The sequence below is a fragment of the Hyperolius riggenbachi genome, chromosome 12 (genome assembly GCF_040937935.1).
Source record: "Hyperolius riggenbachi isolate aHypRig1 chromosome 12, aHypRig1.pri, whole genome shotgun sequence".
NCBI lineage: Eukaryota > Metazoa > Chordata > Amphibia > Anura > Hyperoliidae > Hyperolius > Hyperolius riggenbachi.
Window position 1 is genome coordinate 48,419,513 of NC_090657.1, and position 26,608 is coordinate 48,446,120.

Consider the following 26,608-nt stretch of genomic DNA (forward strand, 5'->3'; position numbering starts at 1 on the left):
TGTGATCAATCTAATTCATGGCAGTAATGGCTTGTGATTAGAGATGGCCCAAACAGTTCACTGGGAGAACAGTTTGCTATGAACATAGACTTTTGCCATTCGCTTTTAACGCAATTAAAAAAAAATTGCGTTCGCATTTTTTACATTTAAGTCACTGGCCGTCAAATTTAGTGGGTAATTGCAAAGACCCCTTATGTGCTAGAAACACCAAATTTGCAGGGTATGTGAGGAAGGACAGTGAGTACAAGAGGAAAACATATTTTTGTAAAAGACCTTATTGAGAAAACTGGCCGCCGAGTTTAGCGGTTAATAGCAAAGCCTCATTATCTGCTATAAACACCAAATTTTCAGGGTATGTGTAGGAGGACAGTGGGTACAAGAGAAAAAAAATCACAAAGACCCTATAGTTTTTGAGAAAATCGATTTTAAATTTAGAAGGAAAAAAATTGCAAAGTATAGCAAAGTCACCGTGATAAAATAACAGATAATGAATTAACATGTATATAAATCGTATTTTTTTTATGGGGTCCTCCCTCCCGAGCCTCTTTAACCCTTGTCCCCATGATGCAGGTTGGGATAGCCAGAAGCACCTAGGTTTAAAGGCTAAACATCAGGGGAAAAATACTATACCTGGTGCGTCTTATGGACCTATTCCCCCCTAACCTGTCTCTAAGCTACTCTCGCAGCTACACTACACTAATCCCTCCTGGCCCCACCAGTTACACTTCACTACATACTACACTACACTAACGCCTGCTGTCCCACCAGCTATGCCACACAACACTGCACTACATGCTATATAACGCAACACTACACCAACACTACACAAACGCCACTCTCCTCCTCCCTTTTCCCGGTGGTCTTCAGTGCAGTCAACCAGCTCCTCTTCTCTTCTTGCGCCGCCTCAGCTTCGCCGGGTCTTTCATGCCTCCTGCCACTGCCACGCCGCCTCATTCAATTTAAATAATGTGTGCATAATTTGAGTAATGCTATTTACATAAAAAACTGACATAGCTGACATAACTGCAATTCAATTTTACACACACTGTGAGTGCGCATAAACTTTAACAGTTTCCTGCATACACCTTGCGTATTTACAGTAGCAGCAATGCTTTTTTAGATTTCCAAACATACCATAAGCAAAGAATATTAGTAGATAGGTAATGGGAAAAAGACTGATTACAGCAACTGATATAACTAGCAGGATATTTTTTAGCACATCCTGACCCCTCTTCAATGTCTCAGTTTGAATAATTTTAACATCTGTACATACTACATACCTTTACTGAGAGATGGCCTAAAAGACTTACAAGGAAGATGATCAGGACTGCACTAGTCAGAAGAAATATCTGGTGCACTTTTGTGGATGTCATAGTCTGAAAAGCATAATTACTTTTATTACAATGGTATGTTGATGATAATAATAATGATAATTTAAAAAAACTACCGTCTGTAGACCAGTTTCCCTGTGGCCACTGCAGTGTTGTGCATTGCATTTTAGATGTGTATGAATGCAATGCACAAGGGTGGACGCATTCAGACCCATTGCTGGATTTGGCTGTTCTTACGTTCAGCATTGCAGCTCACAATAACAGATGTATTTCCATTTCATCAAATTATTGGCATCTGCAGTGCAATGCATATGTTGTGCTTTATGTCAGAGTCTTTATTTGGCTTACCAGGCATGGGGTAAACTTGGTGGTAGTATCAACAGGATTACTTTAAACTGCAGTATAGTAAAGCAACCACAAGATGTCTCCATTTCCTGATGGTCGTGTATGATTTATCTCTGCATGTGTTTTCTTCATTGAAGAGTTCTAATGCGTTGTACTGGGTGCCTATCTGCGTGTACAGACCACTCTGCTCCATTAAAACTGACCCTTACAGCATAATACTGTAGATCAGTAGTGGCAATGCCCACTTTTCTGGGGGGAGTTGCTTAGTTTCAGTAGCTATTCCAATTATTAAAATAATCCCAGGTGATACAGTAAAACATTACTATACGCAAACTACAACATTTGGGAGTGGTACGACATAAAATGTTATTGGGAAGTGCGAAATTTGCATCTGCTGAGTGAATCGTTTTCTCCCAGGATGCACAGCAAGGCCAAGCAGCCAATGAGAAGAGCTGTCGCCACAGTCAGATACAGTATAAAGGAGGGGTGGTGGGTGGAAGGTTTTTGACCATTTTGTTAGTCTCTTTTTCTTTAAGATAAATTTGAACAAAGTTTTGACTAAGCAAATAATTATGTTACTCATCTAGAGCCCACTTGATGGCAAAACACTCTCTTGACCACAGCATTTTCCTGGTCCGTTTACTTACAACTCAGGTATACTACTGGGTGCTTCTCCCTATTGTGTACTTGCAAAAGTACTGCACCTAAACTCACATCTGAAACATCAATCTGTACTACAAGTCTAGAGACCATAACATTGGATAACCACTGAGAGCTTGTTTCAAACCATGGAATGATTGTTCTTCTTCGGGGTCCATACTACTCTAGGGAACATAATACTTGATGACCACTGAGAGCCTGTTTCAGAGATTGGAATATTTTTCTTCCTCAGAGGTCCATTCTACTACCACTGAGTTTTTCCAGTTTGTCAAGTCTGTCAAAAGGTCCGTGAGCATGGAGAAATGAGAAAAAAAAAACATCTTTAGTATCCCCCTATGCAAAAAAAAATATGGATCTGTTTCTGAAGGGGGGTGGCCAGTTACATATGGCATCACTTTTATTTGTCTGTGGATTTATGACCCCTCCCTATGATGTACCATGGCTACTTTGCCTTTTCTAGCCCTATACCAGATTTCTTTGAGTTAGCAGTAAAACCTGCATTTATGAGCATTGCACCAGCACTGATTGCATCAGATTCACATTCATTTATTTCACTGTTTAAGCCACTGATGTGTTGGATAGATTTGCACCAGCTCTGACTGCAACAGATAGGTGCAGCCAGAGTATGTCTGCATACAGCACATGGCTCCCAGAAGGAAGAGGAGACCCAATGCATCATGCATCAGGTACTTATCACAGTGCTCCCTGTGCTACTCTGCATGGGAAGGGGGATCAAAATGACTGCCCATGTGGTAGAGAAATGACTGGCCACTATGTGTAAGGGGAAGGTTATTGATCTGCCAGGGGCTCTTGGTACTTTTACTGGGAGGCCCAGGGCACTGCTGTAATGTTCTTACAAGGTATGTTACTAAAAGAGTATTACTAGAGTGCTTCCAGAGTTCTACTAGAGTACATTAAGATAAAATAAATTAGATAAAATAATTACAAGGTAGAAAATAGTGTAACTAGAACTTACCTCCCGGGATAAGTCAGGTCGGCTGAGTAGCATAAGTCAAGAATTTGTTTAGCACTTAAAACAATGCATTGCATTGGTATGTGGCGAGCCTCTCCAGGTATAAAGTGCCTAAGAACAGAATAAATATTTAGAAAATATGAGAAAAAAAACTGAAGTTGGAAGCATGGCAAAACCATGTTAATATCAGAGGTAAAAGCATAAGTATATAAACATAAAGGGAGAATATATCCTTTAAGTCCAATAAAATTCCCCAATTCTGCTCCCATTGAGCCAATAACTGGGGAATGGTTCTGTAAGGAAACTATTGATAGATATTTGCATAGAGGAAGCATGTGGGGTGTTTACAGTGAAAATGTTTTCATACAAAGTAGTAGTACTTAAATAGGGGTGTGGAGGCGTAAATATAGGGGGAGCAGCTCTGCAACCCCCAGGGGGCTCCAGATCCTTATGCTGGATACACACCATGCGGCGATACGCGGCGATTCGATTATTTCCGAGCATTTCAGAACGCATTTCAATGATTTTTAGGTCGATTGCCATGTAAAGTTTTCCAAAAATGCTGATTACAGATACCGCGGTATACCGACTGTATTCCGATTCCAATTTAAGACCCTTCAAAATAGTTACTCTAATTGCCCAAATACTTCTGACTCAGAAGCATTAGACCAATAAGATATTTTTCTGCTAAAGTCGGATTGCTGCCGTAATTATAGACCAATCTCAAGACTTGAATGCTACTGAGTATTTCTCAATAGATAGCAATGATTTAAAAACGCTCACACATGTAGGGAACTGTTTATTTATAAATTGCTAATGCAATGTCTTTGCAAATCCACCTGCAGAACTCCATTGCAAGCTCAGTCAGCCTGCAAATGCAAAGGGGGCTCTCATCAATCGGAGGAGCGCCCTCAATCTAACCACTATTCAGGATGCAACGAAGACTCCACAGAAAACAGAAGTCAACCACCTCTGAAATGTGCAACACACCGTGGACTCCACTAAGGGTAACGACTCACCAGATGCTGAGACCTCCACGGTCTATCTGCGCTTGCGGAGTGTATGACCACCCCCTGCCTCTCAGGCAATCTCTTTCTGCCGTCATCTGTCCTGTAGAGAGTCTTCCAGCACACCTCACAAAGTAAAAAAGCTCCAAATAGCGTAAAAATACCCTCAGGGCTTTTTATTAAAAATATTTTAAAATGTGCACTACCACTTTAAGACACAAACAGCGATGTGGGTATCAAGATATGCCACCGCCGCCAGACCATCCTTGCTAGATGAGCGATGGACCAAGCTATCCCGGCTAAGCCACGTGCTCGGGGAACTACACACTTACTGCAATAAAAACTGCAATAAAACTGCAATAAAAACAAAGTTGAGCTCAGCCACACCGCGTCCAGCACACTTGCAGCTCAAACATCACAGCCAGACTCCACCCCATGTTTTGTTGGTATGGCAACTCATCAGGGGCAAGTATTTTTCAAGCCTTCTGATTAGTCTAAAATTTCTATGGTTTTGTGATTTTTGTGGTAAATCACTGTAGCAATTCAATTTTCACAGAAAAATTCTGCATTATTTGATTGGTCCAATGCTTCCACCTTCTGTGATTGGGCTAAAATTACCGTGTTGCGTTAAATCATATTTCTTCAGAAATACAATTACAAATCGTGATTACCGAGTTCCGATTTTCCAATCAGAAATCCTATTTCAGATCGGGACGTTTCATTCCGGTGGGAAATTTCCCACCATCCCTAATAGCCACACTTGCTATGGCTGGGAGTATTAACATAAGCACACTTGTTATATGATTCCTGGCAGATTGTTTCTCCAGTTGTAGGGGTCACCAAGGGGAGATGAAGAAAGGGTGTGAACTTTGAAGAGGGGTGGGCATACACATTTTGTTGGTGGCCCCCATTATTTTTTACTAATGTCCCTGTAAACTTGGCTGAATGTACAGGGACACGGTATGGACAGACACATAAAATGGGAGTCATGGACAACAAATGGGGGATGTCTGACAAAGCATTTTTCTTTTTGTTGGTATCATGCTGCTCCTCTAATGCTACTACATTGTTTTTCCCCGTCTCTCTTATTATGTCATCTGTTCATAATCCATAATAAAAAATTCACAAACCTGATTTTTAACCAATACACATACTTGACCCTTTCCGAAGCATATTAAAATATAACTTTTATTCGTCTTTATATAAAATCACTATCAATCTTTTTGTTTTTGTTGTTTATAATTATATACACATAACAGAGTAGGGTTCACGATACTTTCAAGAGCACATATACATGTGAACAGGATTTTATAGTGGTGCTCAAACCCTGCACTCTGACTAATCTGCTGTTAACTAACTACATATAAGACAATACCCCCCACCAATCCAACATGTTTCGACCCCCTAATTGGAGTCGTCGTCAGGGAAAAAGTGCTTAGTGCAAAGGTTGCTAGTGCATTAGAAGGAAGTTAAAGCATATATACATCTGATATGAAAAACAACAAATGAGAGCAATGTGCTCTCTTGCTCCATAATATATTGAGCCAAGGAATGCATTATATGAGACTTTGTCGCTGGCAGTTTCCCAAGATTTTCGTCAAACTTACAATCGGTCTGTGAAAATCAGTTTTGTGACACCAATTGTGAGTGGGCACTGGTGGGGGACCCTTGTGGTAATAGTATCAAATGATCAAGAAGAAGGTTCTGCACACAGACTGTATTTCAGGAACTGCGTAAGTTTATTGTCACATCACTTACAAAAAGACATCTGACCATTACAGTCAACAAGGGTTTCGGGGCCAATCCAGTCCCCTTTGTCAAGGCAAAGGGCAAATAAAAACGTGTATATATACACTTTGTAGTCCTTCTGTGGCTGTTCAGTAACCCTTGGTAAAAGCATTGACATTTTCCCACCGTCAGTGTATTGACCCAACAAGAAGCCCTGGCTGCAAATTGACTGCTTTTGCCAGGGATATATGTACTTCTGCAACACCAATGGGTAGATTTTAATACACCACATTTAAAATTCTCCAGAAAACTTTTAATCCCTATTAAAGAGGAACTTTAACCAAGGATTGAACTTCATCTAAATAAAGTAGCTGATACCCCCTTTCCCATGAGAAAACTTCTCAAATAGATCATCAGGGGGGGGGGGGTTGTATATCGTAGTGAAACTCCTCCCACATTGTGATGTCATGATCATGGGCCTGACAATTTCCTGTCTGTGAATCTCATTGCTTTCTGGTAAATTACAGCTTTTTTCTACCAAGCAAGCCATATCTCCCTCTGTGCATATAACTCTCCGTAAGGAACATTCCGTACAGATGGCCTGGCAGAACTAAAGATGTCACCACCAGTGATACATTTCAGAATGTAAATTAGGGGGATGAAAGATTTGACACTAGACAAACACTGACTAAATAATCTATAAATGGCTAAAATCCATGAAAAGATCGTACTTACATTTTTATTTCTACTTATGATTGTTTGGCTTCTATTTACAAAATTGTTATATGGGCGACACGGGTGGTCACTAGTGATGGGCGAACACCTGGATGTTCGGGTTCGGGAAAGTTCGCCGAACATGGCCGAGATGTTCAGCATGTTCGGGCCGAACCCCGAACTTCCCGAACATCCTGCTTTTGGGGGCCCTATGGGGTCGCAGGCATAAGGGGGGAGCATGCCCCGATCGCAGGGGGGGTCGGAAATTCCCCCCACCCCCTCCGCTAGCGCTCCCCCCTCTGCCCGCTTCCCCATACAAAAGTTTAAGCAAAGTACCTGTAATAGTGGATGGCCTGGCAGTGGCACTGTGGAGTGAGGAGGAGGAGTCCGGAGAGTGACGCGTTGAGGGAGGCCGGGCAGCGGGCGGTTCAGCGGTAGTACCCTTGTGGTACTTCCGCCCTTTCTCTGACCTCACGCTCGCTGCCCGGCCTCCCTCAACGCGTCACTCTCCGGACTCCTCCTCCTCACTCCACAGTGCCACTGCCAGGCCATCCACTATTACAGGTACTTTGCTTAAACTTTTGTATGGGGAAGCGGGCAGAGGGGGGGAGCGCTAGCGGAGGGGGTGGGGGGAATTTCCGACCCCTCCCGCGATCGGGGCATGCTCCCCCCTTATGCCTGCGACCCCATAGGGGGGCCGTATTCGGCCGAACAGGGCCCTGTTCGGCCAGGTTCGGCCAGGAATTGAGCCGTTCGCACGAACGCGAACAGTTCGGCCGAACACCACCAGGTGTTCGGCCGAACTCGAACATAACCCGAACAGGGTGATGTTCTGCAGAACCCCGAACAGTGGCGAACACTGTTCGCCCAACACTAGTGGTCACAACAATGGATTGAAAAGGGTTAAATAGAACTCACCAAGTAAATGTGTTACCCATTATAGTCAAGGAAAACAAAACCAGCACAAGCAATATTTTTGTAGCAGTCTAAAATGAATAAAAAAGGACCTCTATTGAATAATGACTATGACACCTATCATTTTGCCTTCCTAAAATAGGAGGCATTTTCAAATACCTCTGGGCAACCTTTAGGCAACAAATATTGAATGTAAATAGGTTTAAAATGGTCTCACGCATACCTTCCATAGTATAGCACACCACTTTGTCATGCATCTACAACCACATTTCAAATACTTACATGTCTTCCACTTTTTTTTTTTTTTTTGTTAAGCCACTTTCAAGAACTGGGGAAAGGTTAGCAAAAAAAAAAAAAAAAAAAAAAAACAAGAGACTTTAGATAGAAGACAAAATGACTCATGCCCAGTTAAAAGGAGGATATCTGGAGTAATCCAAAGGCCCTTCCAGGAAAAAAAAGAAAAAAGAAACACAGAGAGCACAGGAGTGTAGTGTAGTAGATAACTGCACTAGATAGGTACAATGGGGGGCTACATGTGCTCTTAGCTGCAGATTTTGTTTTTTAAAACACTGATTATTTGACCTGCATAGGCAAACGCAGGGGGGGATTACAGCTGCCCAGAATCACCCCTCAGACCAGAGCCAGTGCAGTGTCTGGGTGAAAAAGACACAATATGAGACACCAGAATATCTGCAAGTATCCTGCAGCTCACAGCACTACCTCCTTTCTTTCCTGGCTACAGTTGACTTTGGATAAAGCAGCAGCATGTGTACAGAGCATGGAGCAGCAACGTGTATGTACAGAGCATGGAGCAGCTCTGGGGAACTTAAGAGTCAGGTATGAGCACAGCCCTGTGCCCCTATTGTGTGAATGCTTCACTTTCCCCTTCATTACCAGTGTCGGCTGTCCTCATTATTATCTGTATACAAACTGTTCCGGATCTATCCCGTTTTCGGTCAGACAGGAAATTGCATTATGTGTACCCAACATGATGTCCTACCATATCATTATACTGTATTGTGCGTGGCTGAGGTAGACCTTTCAGGAATCCCCTCCGTGAAAATCCTGGGTTTGCCCCTGACCTGAGTGAGCAAGTGAGCAAAGGCCCCCAAAATGAATTGTCTCTGTAAGGTGTTCAAGTAAATAACCTGTGTATCTTTTAAAGTTTTTTTTGTATGTGTTATTATTTGAACTATTCCTCCTACTTTTTGATGATTTTGGAACAAATAAATATAATTTTTGGGGCACCTCCTTGTCCAATTATCTGGGTAAAGTGAACAGGGCCAGAAGTATTCACTCTATTTTAGGTTAACAAACTTGCGTGCCCAAAACATTAAAACAATATGGTATAATCACTAGCACTGTCACCCTGCTGCACTAGAGCCCCAGGTTTGAATCTCAACTTATCTGTATGGAATTTGCATGTTCGACATTGTGCTTTAACAAGCACTCTGGTTTCCTCCAACACCCCAAAAACATACTAATAAGTGAATGAATACTCCCCAAAATTGAATTTAGGCTGCTGACTGTACAAGCTTTAGACTATGACTGTAGTAAATTGTATGGATACAATTGTGAAATCCCTTGATGCTTGTGAAAGCTTGATTATGGGATAGTTATGGACATAACTATGTACTTTATAAAGAGCAGTGGGCGATATGATCACTAATTAACTAATAATACATGTAAATTAACACAGTTCAAAAATATACAACTACAAAAGGGTTTGTTTGGGGAGTGGGGTAAAGTAGGAGACAGACTCATCAACATACTTGTAAGAAGATTTTAAAACAGTAAAGTTTAACTGCTTCACCACTAAGGGTTTTTCCCCTTCACATTTCAGAGATCCTGCCTTTCCTTTGCCAATAGCTTTATCACTACTTATCACACCTAAATTATCTATATCTTGTTTTTTTCACCACAAATTAGGCTTTTTGGAGGTGATATTTGTTTTCAGTAATTGCTTTATTTGTATGCATTTTAAAGGGACGGATAGGGAAAAACCAGGAAAAAATAAAAATACATACACTATTTTTCCAATTGCATCCCCTTTTAAAATAAACAATGCTACTATAGATAAAACCACACATTGTATTTGTCCCGGCTATTACAACATTTAAATTATGTTCCTAGAACAAGGAATGGCGACAATATATTATTTGGAAATAAAGGTGTATATTCTTTGGTTTGTGTTTTTTTACCCTATCAATAATTACAAGCCCTCATTTGCTAAAATAACAGTAATATACCGTTATGACATACATATTAAAAAAGCTCTAACATAAATATTTATGTTTTTTTTAATGATCACTGTTTTTTTAACTACAAGTGTTTTATTATGGGGGGGAAGAAAGGGTTAATGTAGTTTTCATTTAATTTATTGTATAAAATTGCATTGTACTGTATTTTGATGTAATTTTTTTTTACCATTAGATGTCCCCACACATTTTATTCTGTGTGCTCTGAACACAGTTTGTAACAGTAATGATCATTGGCTTCTCCTTGAAGCCATGATCCTTCCCTTAACCACTTAAGGACCATAGGCTTACACCCCCCTAGTGACCAGGCTATTATTTGCATTTCAGGGCACTGCAGCTTTAAGGGCTCACTGCAGGGCTGTACAACTCAGCACACAAGTGATCCCCCACCCCTTTTCTGCCCACTAACAGAGCTTTCTGTTAGTGGGCTCTGATCGCTCCCACAATGGTTTTTTTTATTTTTGTATTTTTTTATGCAATACATTTTCCTATTTTTTGTGTTATTTTTATATCCCCCACCCCTCTCCTTCCACCAGCCAATCACAATGATTGGCTCTCATAAACATTAGCCTATGAGAGCCGATCACTCTCTGTGCCTCCCAAAGGGCAGCCGAGTGACACGGCTGTCCCCAGTAAAGCACTGCCATAGATCGCAGTACTGCACAATGTAAATAGATGGTGGCTTTGACGTCTATCAGTCTCCTAGCGGCGATTGCCGCTGGGAGACTGATGGCGGAGCGGAGCTCCGTTATTCAAGCAGGGATGCGCGTGCGATTACCAGCAAAACACTGCCCCAGGGCTACACACCAATTGGCGTTAGGTGGTCCTGGGCCTGCCGCCACATTTACGCCACTTGGCGTGAGGCAGTCTTTAAGTAGTTCAGCCACTTTGATTGGCTCAGGGAACACTTGTTCCCATTCACCAATCATGAATATGTCAGTTTTGATGGGTGGAGGGGCAAACAGGATGTTTTAATGTAGCTGTCACTTAAAGAAAGAATGATTAAATCAAGCACTCTGAACCTTTTACTGATGGAATCTGGACTAGGACAACTCCTCGTGGATAATTTTTAATGATTCTTTTATTTTCAAAAGCCTAATTACAATCTTTCATATGGCCTTGAAGTATGTATTTCTTGAAGTATTTATACGTGTTAACCACTTGAGGACTGTGGGCTTTACTCCCCTTAAAGACCAGGCACTTTTTTTCCATTCAGACCGCTGCAGCTTTCACGGTTTATTGCTCGCTCGTACAACCTACCACCTAAATGAATTTTGGCTCCTTTTCTTGCCACTAATAAAGCTTTCTTTTGGTGCTATTTGATTGCTGCTGCAAATTTTAGTTTTTATTATATTCATCAAGAAAGACAGGAATTTTGTCAAAAAAATGATTTTTTTTACTTTCTGTGTTGGCATTTTTAAAATAAAGTAAAATTTCTATATACATTTTTGTCCACATTTATTCTGCTACATGTCTTTGATAAAAAAAAATCCATTCAGTGTATATTTATTGGTTTGAGTAAAAGTTATAGTGTTTACAAACTATGGTGCCAAAAGTGAATTTTCCCATTTTAAAGCATCTCTGACTTTTCTGACCACCTGTCATGTTTCATGAGGTGCTAAACTTTCTGTGCTGACATTTTTCAAATAAAGTAAAATTTCTGTATACATGCAGCGCGAAAAACGTGGACAAACATGTTTTTGATAAAAAAAAAAACCCATTCAGCCTATATTTATTGGTTTGGGTAAAAGTTATAGCGTTTACAAACTATGGTGCAAAAAGTGAATTTTCCCATTTTCCAGCATCTCTGACTTTTCTGACCACCTGACATGTTTCATGAGGGGCTACAATTCCAGGATAGTATAAATACCCCCCAAATGACCCCATTTTGGAAAGAAGACATCCCAAAGTATTCACTGAGAGGCATAGTGAGTTCATAGAAGATATTATTTTTTGTCACAAGTAAGCGGAAAATGAGACTTTGTGACAAAAAAAAAAAGTTTCCATTTCTTCTAACTTGCGACTAAAAAAAAAAAATGAAATCTGCCACAGACTCACTATGCTCCTCTCTGAATACCTTGAAGTGTCTACTTTCCAAAATGGGGTCATTTGTGGGGTGTGTTTACTGTCCTGACATTTTGGGCGGTGCTAAATTGTAAGCACCCCTGTAAAGCCTAAATGTGCTCATTGAACTTTGGGCCCCTTAGCGCAGTTAGGCTGCAAAAAAGTGCCACACATGTGGTATTGCCATACTCAGGAGAAGTAGTATAATGAGTTTTGGGGTGTAGTTTTACATGTACCCATGCTGGGTGGGAGAAATATCTCTGTAAATGACAATTGTTTGATTTTTTTTTTTTACACACAATTGTCCATTTACAGAGATATTTCTCCCACTCAGCATGGGTATGTGTAAAAATACATCCCAAAACACATTATACTACTTCTCCTGAGTACGGCGATACCACATGTGTGGCGCTTTTTTGCACCCTAACTGCGCTAAGGGCCCCAAAGTCCAATGAGTACCTTTAGGATTTCACAGGTCATTTTTGTTTCAAGACTACTCCTCACGGTTTAGGGCCCCTAAAATGCCAGGGCAGTATAGGAACCCCGCCACTAATGACCCCATTTTAGAAAGAAGACACCCCAATGTATTCCGTTAGGAGTATGGCGAGTTCATAGAAGATTTTATTTTTTGTCGCAAGTTAGCGGAAATTGATTTTAATTGTTTTTTTTCACAAAGTGTCATTTTCCGCTAATTTGTGACAAAAAATAAAATCTTCTATGAACTCACCACACTCCTAACGGAATACCTTTGGGTGTCTTCTTTCTAGAATGGGGTCATTTGTGGGGTTCCTATACTGTCCTGGCATTTTAGGGGCCCTAAAACGTGAGGAGTAGTCTTGAAACCAAATGTCGCAAAATGACCTATGAAAATCTAAAGGTACTCATTGGACTTTGGGCCCCTTAGTGCACTTGGGGTGTAAAAAAGTGCCACACATGTGGTACCGCCGTACACAAGAGAAGTAGTATAATGTGTTTTGGGGTGTATTTTTACACATACCCATGCTGGGTGGGGTCTGAGGGCGTTCTGAGGGTGTGGGTGGGTGATTGAGTGCCCTAGGGGCAGATAGGGGTCTAATCTGATAGGTAGCAGTGACAGGGTGTGATTGATGGGTAATTAGTGGGTGTTTAGGGTAGAGAACAGATGTGTTGCACTAATATATATTTTTTCACTAAAATAAATTTTTCATTTTTTCCCTTTGCGGGCTGTGCAATATTGGGATCATGCACTTTATTTATTGATGGTATTTTTGACACAAGTTTGCTGCTACTGTGAATTTCCAATTATCTTTGGATTTAGAAGGTGGTTTTACAATATGATTGTTTTTAACCTATTTTTTGTGTGCTTGGAATAATAAAATTACGTTTATTACAACTTATACAGAATGATGAAATATTTATTCATTATATGACATGTCTTTAGATGGGGCAACTTTTCTCATGATGTTGAACAAGGATTTGTGTGACAAGGGCTGTGCAGACACAGTTACCGTCGACTTACAAGTTGACGATAAGAAAACTGCACCGTGGCGAGAGAATGGAAGATCATAGAGGAACGGCGCAGGACAGGACGGCTGCAGGGGGTTGAGGAAGCCCCAGGTAAGTAAAACTGTTTGTTTCTAAGGAATCTTCCGTTCCGCTTTAACCACTTAACGACCGCCTAATGCCGATAGGCGTCGGCTGGTCGCAGTGGTGTTTCCATGGAAACGTTCCATGTCAGTGCACGGAGGGAGTCTCCGTGAACAGCCTGCGAGCCGTGATCCGATTACGGCTCGCAGGCGAAATGTAAACCCGCGGGGAAGAAATTCCCGGTGTTTACCTTGCACACCGCTGCTGTTGCAGCAGCGCTGTAAAGGAGATCGGCGATCCCCGGCCTCTGATTGGCCGGGGATCGCCGGCATCTGATAGGCTGAAGCCTATCAGAGGGGGTACAGGATGGAATTCTGTCCTGTGCCGCCCACAGAGAGTAGGAGAGGGAGGGAATAGCACTGCGGAGGAGGGCTTTGAGGAGCCCACCCCCGCTAGGCACACATGAGCGGTGGCGATCAGACTCCCCCAGCAGGACATCCCCCTAGTGGGGAAAAAAGGGGGGAAGTCTGATCGCCCTGCCTGCCTGCTGATCTGTGCTGGGGGCTGAAGAGCCCACCCAGCACACATCCTCCAAAACACCCCTGGTCCTTAAGTGGTTAATTAGCTTGCTTTGTTGAACCTTACCTTGTGTGAGCTTTCCTTTACTTTGATTTAGTAGCTTCTTATTATACACATATGTTTCTCTTGTAACATTATGTGCAAAACTGTACTCTATAATCCAAATGAAGCCTTACAAGTGATTAATACAGAGGCAGACGTATGTTAGCATCACATATTTTTACTTAAATTATAGCTCTAAAATAGTTCACATTTCAACAGTTTAGTGTAGTTTACACATTTTCTTTAAAACGATAATATATTTCAAATTAATAGCTGGGTAATAGTCCTACAAGGTACCATTAACTAGCTATTGGATTTGAATATGGATGCCAGCAGTAAAGGTAGCATGCCATTCTGAGTTCTATACCATGTTGTGGGTTCTCACTTCCAAAAAAAAAACATTAGACATGGGACCCCAGTTTGCAACAATGGCCCAAATGCAACTAATCTCAAAGGAGACATTTTCGCACATTGTCCATAAAATTCCTTTTAAACCACCAACAAGCAAGAAAATACTGAAAATAATTTTGACTATATGTTTTGGTACTTTTTCAGTTGTAAAGTGCTGGAAAGTTGTTTTAAAAAATATGAAAAATTAAAAAACGCGCCTTCAGCAAAATGATTTGAATCCAAGTTACAATGTCTATTCTACATGTGATGTATTTATAGCTACACTACTACTTCAATAATTTACCATAAAAAAGAACGAATGTGAGCAAACTGTTTTGAAAAATGTATCACAGTTATGTGATTAGTTCAATATAAAAACATAAAAAGTAAAAAATAATATAGTATGATCACTTAACATATATATGATAAAAACAAGTTGATTTGATTCCTAATAACCTCCTCTGGGGGATGAACATTATAAGAACCGAATGCTACGGTCATGTCCCAGGCATCTATTACCCCAACATTGAGACCACTGAAGAGGTTTTGAACTATAAGATATTGGATGTACCCATGAAAGTCACTGAAACGTTCAACATCAGTATTGATTTCCCTGGTGTTCTCAGATTTTATAATAACTTTAGTATCCGGGCTTCGTAAAAAGAGACTTTCTATGGCCCTTCGAACATTGAGAAGTCTCTTGATGAACAGGGGAAGAGGAAAGCATCGGAAATGCTGTCCTAGGGAAATCACAATAATAGTGTTGGAGCCCCCAGCAAGTCGGTCAATTTCATTGGGGGTATAGGAGTGATCTTTCATGTTGAAGAAGCTCTGAGTTACAAATGGGTGTCCATGTTTCTTCCACTGAATGTAGATATTGTTTTTAAAGTCATATGCCATAAAGGTCTTGTGCCAACCAATTCCATGAATGTTATAAAACTTCAAATCTGTAGAATAAAAAAAGAAACACAACAACTTTTCATGACAGGTGTAGTTATTTATTCACATTCATAGCTAGATATTCATTTATTCATATTCTTTGCTTGACACAATCCATAAAAATCTCCAAAAATTTCTGAAAACAAGCTCCATACTGCGTATGTACAAGTGTGGACTCGCAGATGCACAGTACACAGTCACTTGTATTCGGAAGTACTTGGAAGGTCTGAGTACTCCTGATGAGACCCAATGATGAGACACACCGTGGGAGACTTGAGCGGGGGGGGGGGGGGGGGGGGGGCGGCAGTAGAATGAGGGGACAAAGGGGGGACCGGGAAGCCTCCAAGGGATCCAAAGCCTTTCTTCCTCTTAAGTCATTATCTAACTTTTTTTTTATTTTGTAGGTTACAGTCATCCTTAAACAATATGCAGAAATTGATGATGCATGTGAATTGTACAATTGCATAGTTACATAGTTTGGTTGAAAAAAAATACATCCATCAAATATAAAAAAATTAAGTACATTTCTGTCCTGCAACCTCACATAACCCAGAGGGAGACAGAAATAATCCTTACAAGGCTTTGGGCAATGAACCTTAAAGGGGCACTACAGTGACATTAACCCTAGTAGCATGTTTATAATAGTGAGATCAACACATATTAGGTAGTGTATCTAGTTACAAAGATCGGCATGATAGGATAATTTATAGCACCTCTTACAGATCCTGGTTGTCACTTAGAGAAATGTGATGTCCTCTATTCAGCTATAACAAGTATTTATCTCTTCTCCACCTCTCTGTGGCCCATATGCAATTCTCTTTTTCACCTGAGATTTCTCCTAGATGATATTTTAAAATGTGTCAATAAAACGCATTTTAACCACTTGAGGACCGTGGGCTTTACCCCCCTTAAGGACCAGACCCTTTTTTTCCATTCAGACCACTGCAGCTTTCACGGTTTATTGCTCACTCATACAACCTACCACCTAAATGAATTTTGGCTCCTTTTCTTGTCACTAATAAAGCTTTCTTTTGGTGCTATTTGATTGCTGCTGCGATTTTTACTTTTTATTATATTCATCAAAAAAGACATGAATTTTGGCAAAAAAATGATTTTTTTTAACTTTCTATGCTGACATTTTTCAAATAAAGTAAAATTTCTGTATACATGCAGCACGACAAATGTGGACAAACATGTTTTTGATTAAAAAAAAAACCATTCAGCCTATATTTATTGGTTTGGGTAAAAGTTATAGTGTTTACAAACTATGGTGCAAAAAGTGAATTTTCCCATTTTCAAGCATCTCTGACTTTTCTGACTCCCTGTCATGTTTCATGAGGGGCTAAAATTCCAGGATAGTATAAATACCCCCCAAATGACCCCATTTTGGAAAGAAGACATCCCAAAGTATTCACTGAGAGGCATAGTGAGTTCATAGAGGATATTATTTTTTGTCACAAGTTAGCGGAAAATGACACTTTGTGACAAAAAAAAAGTTTCCATTTCTTCTAACTTGCGACAAAAAAAAAATGAAATCCGCCATGGACTCAGTCACCATGCCCCTCTCTGAATACCTTGAAGTGTCTACTTTCCAAAATGGGGTCATTTGTGGGGTGTGTTTACTGTCCTGATATTTTGGGGAGTGCTAAATTGTAAGCACCCCTGTAAAGCCTACAGGTGCTCATTGGACGTATTGACGTACTCAGTAGAAGTAGTATAATGTGTTTTGGGGTGTATTTTTACACATACCAATGCTGGGTGGGAGAAATATCTCTGCAAATGACAATTTTTTGATTTTTTTTACACACAATTGTCCATTTACAGAGATATTTCTCCCACTCAGCATGGGTATTTGTAAAAATACACCCCAAAACACATTATACTACTTCTCCTGAGTACGGCGATACCACATGTGTGGCACTTTTTTGCACCTCAACTGCGGTAAGGGGCCCAAAGTCCAATGAGTACCTAGGATTTCACAGGTCATTTTGAGACATTTGGTTTCAAGACTACTCCTCACAATTTAGGGCCCCTAAAATGCCAGGGCAGTATAGGAACCCCACAAATGACCCCATTTTAGAAAGAAGACACCCCAAGGTATTCTGTTAGGAGTATGGTGAGTTCATAGAAGATTTTATTTTTTGTCACAAGTTAGCGGAAATTGATTTTAATTGTTTTTTTCCACAAAGTGTCATTTTCCGCTAACTTGTGACAAAAAAGAAAATCTTCTATGAACTCACCATACTCCTAGCGGAATACCTTTGGGTGTCTTCTTTATAGAATAGAGTAATTTGTGGGGTTCCTATACTGCCCTGGAATTTTAGGGGCCCTAAACCGTGAGGAGTAGTCTTGAAACCAAATGTCGCAAAATGACCTGTGAAATCCTAAAGGTACTCATTGGACTTTGGGCCCCTTAGCATACTGAGGGTGTAAAAAAGTGCCACACATGTGGTACCGCCGTACTCAGGAGAAGTAGTATAATGTGTTTTGGGGTGTATTTTTACACATACCCATGCTGGGTGGGAGAAATATCTCTGTAAATGACAATTGTTTGATTTTTTTTACACACAATTGTCCATTTACAGAGAGATTTCTCCCACCCAGCATGGGTATGTGTAAAAATACACCCCAAAACACATTATACTACTTTTCCTGAGTACGGCGGTACCACATGTGTGACACTTTTTTGCAGCCTAGGTGCGCTAAGGGGCCCAACGTCCTATTCACAGGTCATTTTGAGGCATTTGTTTTCTAGACTACTCCTCACGGTTTAGGGCCCCTAAAATGCCAGGGCAGTATAGGAACCCCACAAATGACCCCATTTTAGAAAGAAGACACCCCAAGGTATTCCGTTAGGTGTATGGCGAGTTCATAGAAGATTTTATTTTTTGTCACAAGTTAGTGAAAAATGACACTTTGTGAAAAAAACAATAAAAATCAATTTCCGCTAACTTTTGACAAAAAATAAAATCTTCTATGAACTCGTCATACACCTAACAGAATATCTTGGGGTGCTTTTTCTAAAATGGGGTCACTTGTGGGGTTCCTATACCACCCTGGCATTTTACGGGCCCCAAACCGTGAGTAGTCTGGAAACCAAATGTCTCAAAATGACTGTTCAGGGGTATAAGCATCTGCAAATTTTGATTACAGGTGGTCTATGAGGGGGCGAATTTTGTGGAACCGGTCATAAGCAGGGTGGCCTTTTAGATGACAGGTTGTATTGGGCCTGATCTGATGGATAGGAGTGCTAGGGGGTGACAGGAGGTGATTGATGGGTGTCTCAGGGGGTGGTTAGAGGGGAAAATAGATGCAATTAATGCACTGGGGAGGTGATCGGAAGGGGGTCTGAGGGGGATCTGAGGGTTTGGCAGAGTGATCAGGAGCCCACACGGGGCAAATTAGGGCCTGATCTGATGGGTAGGTGTGCTAGGGGGTGACAAGAGGTGATTGATGGGTGTCTCAAGGTGTGATTAGAGGGGGGGATAGATGCAAGCAATGCACTGGCGGGGTAATCAGGGCTGGGGTCTGAGGGCGTTCTGAGGGTGTGGGCGGGTGATTGAGTGCCCTAGGGGCAGATAGGGGTCTAATCTGATAGGTAGCAGTGACAGGGGGTGATTGATGGGTAATTAGTGGGTGTTTAGGGTAGAGAACAGATGTAAACACTGCACTTGGGAGGTGATCTGACGTCAGATCTGCGGGCAATCTATTGGTGTAGGTGGGTGATCAGATTGCCCACAAGGGGCAGGTTAGGGGCTGATTGCTGGGTGGCAGTGACAGGGGGTGATTGATGGGTGATTGACAGGTGATTGACAGGTGATCAGTGGGTTATTACAGGGAAGAACAGATGTAAATATTGCACTGGCGAATTGATAAGGGGGGGGTCTGAGGGCAATCTGGGCATGTAGGCGGGTGATTGGGTGCCCACAAGGGGCAGATTAGGGTCTGATCTGATGGGTAACAGTGACAGGTGGTGATAGGGGGTGATTGATGGGTGATTGATGGGTAATTAGTGGGTGTTAAGGGTAGAGAACAGATGTAAACACTGCACTTGGGAGGTGATCTGACGTCGGATCTGCAGGCGATCTATTGGTGTGGGTGGGTGATCAGATTGCCCGCAAGGGGCAGGTTAGGGGCTGATTGATGGGTGGCAGTGACAGGGGGTGATTTATGGGCAATTGACAGGTGATCAGGGGGATAGATGCATACAGTACACAGGGGTGGGGTTCTGGGGAGAATCTAAGGGGTGGGGGTGATCAGGAGAGAGCAGGGGGCAGTTTAGGGCATAAAAAAAATAGCGTTGACAGATAGTGACAGGGAGTGATTGATGGGTGATTAGGGGGGTGATTGGGTGCAAACAGTGGTTTGGGGGGTGGGCAGGGGGGAGTCTGAGGGGTGCTGTAGGCGATCAGGGGGCAGGGGGGGGGGAATCAGTGTGCTTGGGTGCAGACTAGGGTGGCTGCAGCCTGTCCTGGTGGTCCCTCGGACACTGGGACCACCAGGGCAGGAGGCAGCCTGTATAATACACTTTGTATACATTACAAAGTGTATTATACACTTTGTATGCGGCGATCCGGGTGCTAGTAACCAGCCGGCACTTCCGAACGGCCGGCGGGTTACAGCGCGAGGGGGGTGGAGCCAGTCCCCGGCGGAGGATCGCGTCACGAATGACGCGATCACTCCGCCGATGCCCGTACAAGGACCGCCTCCTCTCGTACATGCGGCGGTCCTTGTGGGATCCACTTTCCGGCCGCCCATGTGCAGTGGGTGGTCGTTAAGTGGTTAAACCACCAGCAAGCAAAAAAAAATACTCAAAATAATTTGAATAGTACTTTTTACCTACTTTTTGATAATTTTTCCATTGCAAAGTGCTAAAAAAAATTTTTTAAATCAATGATGAAATGTTTTCTCCTAGGAGAAAACTCACGTGAACAAGTGAATTGCATATGAACCCGTGTGTGAGATAAAAGCCTGTTTTGGCTGTCTCTTTCAGCAGCAAGTATGGATGTCTTAGGTAAATAAACAGGAAGCTGCCTGTTTATTTACCTAAGATAAATGTTCTTGTTGCTGATGGAGACAGCCTTAGAGAACAAGCTTTTATCGCACACATGGGCAGGGCCGGATTTCTGGCAAGGCCGCATAGGCCATGGCCTAGGGCACCAGAAATTTAGGGGCGGCTCAGTGAGGGGCAGTAAAGCTATTCTATGCAGCCATCCATATCTACAAGAACATATTTAACCTTCAAACTCCCTGTCCTGTACTTGTGTTGTCCCTGCAAGACCTGTAAGCTCTATCCTGCAGGTACACTTCAGCCTAGCTCTCATGGTGACACAATGGTTCCATCATTAATGAGATAACAAACATAACATAAAAGTTCTTAATGAAAACATAACTTATAATCTATACGCATATTACTAAAATAGTCATCTGTGACAACTGACATCCAATGAGGGAAAGTAAGTAGAATTCTCATTGGGGCACACAGAGATAACAACCAAACAGACGGTATAGTTGGCCTTGGGCGGTGAAAAGTACAAATCCGGCCCTGCACATGGGGCCACATGCAATTCACTTTTCACCTGAGTTTCCTTTTAGGAGATACATTTTCATCTATGATTTTATGAAATAGGACTATCAAAATAATCCTGAGTTTTTTCTTGCTTTCTGGTGGTATAGAAGGTATTTTATTGACAAGTTTAAAAATATCACCTGGGAGAAAAATCAGGAGAAAAAGTGAATTGCATATTGGCCATTATCTCTCACAAGGTGATATTTTCACTCTTTGCCAATAAAATGTCCTTCAAGCCACCAGCAAGCAAGAAAATACTCCAAATAATTTCATAGTAATTTTTCACCTACTTTTTTTTTTTTTTTTTTATTATAAAGTGCACAAAAGCTATTTTAAAATAAAGTTGAAGAAATATCTCCTAGGAGAAAACTCAGGTGAAATAGCTAATTGCATGCGGGCCATGGAGAGGAGGAGAATAGAGAAACAGCTGTTGGCTGAACAGAGAAGGGGCCATATGCAATTCAATTTTTCACCTGAGTTTTCTCCTAGATGACATTTTGAAACGTGTCAATAAAATTACTTTTAAACCGTAAGCAAGCAAAAGCATGCTCAAAACAATTTTATAGTACTTTTTACCTACTTTTTGATACTTTTTACATTGCAAAGTGCTAAAATGTTATTTTAAATCAAAGATGAACATTTTTCTCATAGGAGAAAACTCAGGTGAAAAAGTGAATTGCATATGGCCCAAGGACTCTTTCTACCGATACCAGTATCTAAAAGAGGTGCAATAAATCTTCATATCCTGCTGCCCTTTGTAACTAGATACACTATCTAACATGCCTTGCTCTCATTATTTTATTCAATGTTTCTTCATATACAAATCTAAAAAAGCTTGCAACCCAAATGTGCAGATAAGCTGACTTCTCAATCTGTCATAATATCACAAATGCTCTTGTATAAACTATTTTACAAATTAAATCATAAATGAATACATTCGCATCTAGTTATGCCCCTAAATACTGTCAGTATATATACATTCATTGTTTTCCTGAAAATGATAGCTGGAAATCCTGGCAAGCATTTAAAGGATTACTGTAGTGAGAGGGATGTGAAGGCTGCCATATTTATTTCCTTTTAAGCAATACCAGTTGCCTGGCAGTCCTGCTGATCCACTTTTTAGCACTTTACATTTTTAAATTATTATATAAATGCTGATAAACAATGGATCTAAATAAGTAAACTAGTCTGTAGCAGCCTAGAAGGAAGCAATGGTGCTCAGTCCAAATCCCAACAGACATAACATAAGCAAATTCTGGTGCTAGGCACCTCCACATAAGTGCTTACTAACCAAATGGTCAGAGAGACGTAACTATTTTTTTTTATCAGAATCAATTTATTTTCGCCAAGTAAGTTTGCACCTACAAGGAATTTGTCTTGGCAGTTGCTTAACAAACACAAACAAAAACAATACAAGGACAGACAGTGTGTATATTACAAGTCAAGGACATTTACGCAAGTATAGTGGCAGTAAGCAATGTGAGAATTGTTAATTTTCAGTTCTGTGCTGACTACTTTCAAGTCCTAGCAGCTCTAACGTGGTTCAGCATTAAGTATGGCTACCGCTTGAGGAAAAAAGCTATTCCTGTGTCTAGAGGTTTTGGTAGCGATTGACCGGAATCTTACTCCTGAAGGCATGCGCTGGAAGATGGAGTGCGCAGGGTGAGAGGGATCAGAGGCAATCCTGGTCGCTCTCTTTCTGCACCTGCTAGAGTAAAGATCCTGCAGGGAAGGGAAGCTACAGCCAATTATCCTTTCCGCTGTGCGGATGATGCGCTGCAGCCTCCCCTTTTCTAATGCTGAGCAGGAGCCGAACCATACAGTCATAGATGATGTTATGGTGGATTTGATGATTGCAGTGTAGAACTGCACCATTAGATTTTGAGGTAGGCCAAACTTTTTCAGCTGCAGAGGATGGTACATCCTCTGTTGCGCTTTCTTGACAATAGTGGCAGTATTGTTGTCCCATTTTAGGTCGTTTGAGATCGTGGACCCAAGAAACTTGAATGACTCTACTTGGGTTATTGTGGATCCATTTATGGTTAAGGGGAGGTGCTTGGGGGGAGATCTCCTAAAGTCTATTATCATCTCCATAGTTTTGAGAGCATTTAGTTCCAAGTTGTTGCTGCTGCACAAGGAGGAAAGCTGCCCCACCACATGCCTGTATGCAGACTCGTCCCCGTTTTGTATGAGACCAACTACTGTTGTGTCGTCTGCAAACTTCAGAACCTTAACAGATGGATCTGTGGAGATGCAATCATTGGTGTAAAGTGAGTAGAGCAGTGGGGAAAGCACACAGCCCTGGGGTGCACCAGTACTGACTGTCAGAGAGCTTGATGTGAGTTTACTAAGTCTAACACGCTGTCTTCTGTCGGTTAAGAAATTGGTTATCCATTTGCAGATGGATTCAGGTATGTGTAGCTGGGAGAGCTTGCTGTGCAGCAGTGTTGGAATTATGGTATTAAATGCAGAGCTGTAATCTATAAATAAAATCCTGGTGTAGGTTCCTGGGGTGTTTAGATGCTGTAGTACATAATGCATACACATGTTCACAGCATCGTCTGTGGATCTATTAGGCCTGTAGGCGAATTGCAAAGAGACCAGCAGGGGATCTGTGATGGATTGATTTGTTTTTTCAACTGTGTCTTTACTTATTGTCAACATTGTACTTGAACAAAATTGATTATATTTGGATAGATAAAGGCTATCATTCATAAAGCATTTCCGCATGCGGAAATGCTGAAAACAGCTGAATTAACCAAGCACTTAGCAAAGTGTTTATTCATAAAAGCTGTTTCCGCATGAAAAACTGACAATCCTGAGCAGAGTGATAAATTACCGCCATGTGCGGTGATTATGTTAACAAATGTCACCATATGTCAATTCATAAAGATTAGAGTAAGCGGTATCAGCACGGAGATTACAGCTCCCTTTGAAGTAGCGATAACCATGCAGAGAACAGCTAAGCTAATTAGACAGACCTCCCAGGCAGCAGCTGCAGTGAGAGCAGAGAAAAAAAAATCCCAGAATACCAAGGCTGTCTTTTTTAACCCCTTGGGTACCTGTTTTCAGATAAATTTCACATCAGAAAGCCTGCATGTGTAACATTTTTTTGAACTTCCTCTAAGTTGTGGCAATTAAATAGATGACAGATTCCTGAAAATTCAGGGCAAGGAGACGCCGTTTTTAAAAAATGCACATGTAAAGGGATGCTGGGGCTGCCTCTTCTATAGTAACGCTATCTCTGGAGGAGAAAATGTATCAACTCGGCAGCTTCTCATGTTACACAAACATACCGCCAGTCTACCGCCTGCCTAGTTCAGGGAAAATACCAAACTTGTATGGCAAGTCCCCCAAAGGGTTGAGTGCTGGTGTGAGTGTTGTTTTTACAGCAAGGCTGCAGGATTTTTTTAATTAGTCTGGAGGTCCGCTTTAAAATTTGGAGGTGGATGCCATCTGAGCCAGGTGCCGTTATCTATTTTGATTTTATCCAATGAATTCTGCTGTTGCAGATTCTATCTGTCTGACTGATACAGAGAACAATAATCATATAGGAACATATCTGTAGCAGAAGCTCATGCGCTAAAATGCATTGAGTTAAAAAGATTAAAAAAATAATGTTTATAATTTTCTTGGTGAACCACTTTAAGTGTGACATTTACCTTTTAAGAGCTTTGGAAAGAATTCTATCCATTGACGCAAAGTTGAATCCCCCATTAAATATATCATTTTGCCAGCCAAGCATGTCTGGATGTTATTCAAAGGCTGAAATGAAGACAGGTTGCAGTGTAGGGGGAACCACTGATTCTTCAGAAAATAGCCACCAGGAAAAGGGGGGGACGTCCCAGTTTTACACTTTGAAGTCACATTCATAAACGTTTCTGAAAAATAATTTGGTTACGAGTTTTTATTGGGTGTCTTTAAATCATTTGATGCATCTAAAAATAAAACTGTAAACTTTAAAGGAGGGGAAAGAATTTACTTCCAGAAATTGTGACTTTAAAGTTGGAAAACCACTTCCCCTGCGCAGCGGTGCCCTCGCTCCCGCTGACACCACCAAGAGTGTATTGCGCAGGCCCAGTGTGGTCTGTGCATGCACATTACGCTCCTGGTGACATCAGCGGGAGCGAGGATACGGCCACACAAGCACAGTGGTTTTCCGACTTTAAAGTTGGAAATTCCAGAAGTGGACCCGGAGCATTGGTGAGTGGGTGCACGGGCACAGGACGTCTGCGGGGGCCATTAGAAGCCCCGGGTAAGTTCAATTCTTTTCCCCCCTACAGTAGTCCTTTAAGAGACAAGGGGCCATATGCAATTCACCTTTTCTCCTGAGTTTCCTCCTTGGTGATATTTTCACAATTTGAAATAAAATGCATTTTAAGCCACCAGCAAACAAGAAAAAACTCTAAATAATTTTGATAGAACTTTTTAACCAAGTTTTGGGTACTTTTTCAGTTGTAAAATGCTTAAAAGTTATTATAAACAGAATAATAAAATTATCTCCAAGGAGATAAATCAGGAGAAAAAGACAATTGCGTATGGGTCAAGGGCCCATATGCAATTCATTTTTTCTCCTGAGTTTTCTCCTAGGTGATATTTTCACAACTTGTCAACTAAATGCCTTTTAAACCACCAGCAAGCAGGAAAATATTCAAAATAATTTCTATGGTACCTTTTCATCTACTTGTTGATTCATTTTCAATTGTAAAGTGCTGAAAAATCATTTTAAATAGAAAATGAAAAATTATCTCCTAGGAGAGAAAGCTAATTTTAAATGGCCTAAGGGCCCATATGCAATTCACTTTTTCACCTACGTTTTCTCCTAGGTGATATTTTTAAACTTGCCAGTAAGCAAACAAATACTTAAAGTAATTATTAGTACCTTTACACCTACTTTTTGGTACTTTTTCCATTGCAAAGTGATAAAAAGTTATTAGAAACAGAAGATGAAAAATTATCTCCTAGGAGAAAACGAAGGTAAAAAAGTGAATTGCTTATGGGCCAAGGGGACTTATTCAATTAACTTTTTCTCCTGTACTTTCACCTACGGGATAATTTTTCCAGCTTATTGCAATTGAAAAAGTACCAAAAAGTAAGTGAAATAAGTACTATCACATTTTTTTTGTATTATCTTGCTTGCTTGCTTGTGATTTAAATATCCAGTAACCATAATGATAGCACATATAAAAAAATCGCGCCTCATTCACATAAATGCAAATCTTTTCTTTGTTGGCGCTAGGTGTATAAAAAAGGCGCTGCTTTGATATAAAACAATTATATCATTTGTAAAAGGGCACCATGAAAATATAAAACAAATATATCGCTTGTTATCTTTAACTTTCATTTCCATACCAAATTTATCAATTACAATAACCCATTATTTAACAAACAATCGTTTCTAAAACTATAGTTGTTTCTAAAACTGGTTCTTATGCTTTCCCAGAAAAAAATAGCTTACATTCTCACTTTTTGCACCATAATGAGCAGCTTCTGCTGTTCTCATTTATGTTACAAATTATAATTTTTTT

The 26,608-nt window shown here is 40.9% G+C and overlaps 1 protein-coding gene across 1 annotated transcript in view; it reads right to left on the reverse strand.

Moving 5' to 3' along the window:
* Nucleotides 1–14,983: 14,983 nt before the first annotated feature.
* LOC137541664 (NXPE family member 2-like) overlaps nt 14,984–26,608 on the reverse strand; it is a 59,009-nt gene continuing 47,384 nt past the window's right edge. The window contains exons 4-5 of the mRNA XM_068263067.1: nt 24,743–24,961; nt 14,984–15,519 (exon numbers count right to left, since the gene is read on the reverse strand). Of these exons, the coding sequence (XP_068119168.1) occupies nt 14,984–15,519; nt 24,743–24,961 (755 nt within the window). The remainder of the gene's footprint in view (nt 15,520–24,742; nt 24,962–26,608) is intronic.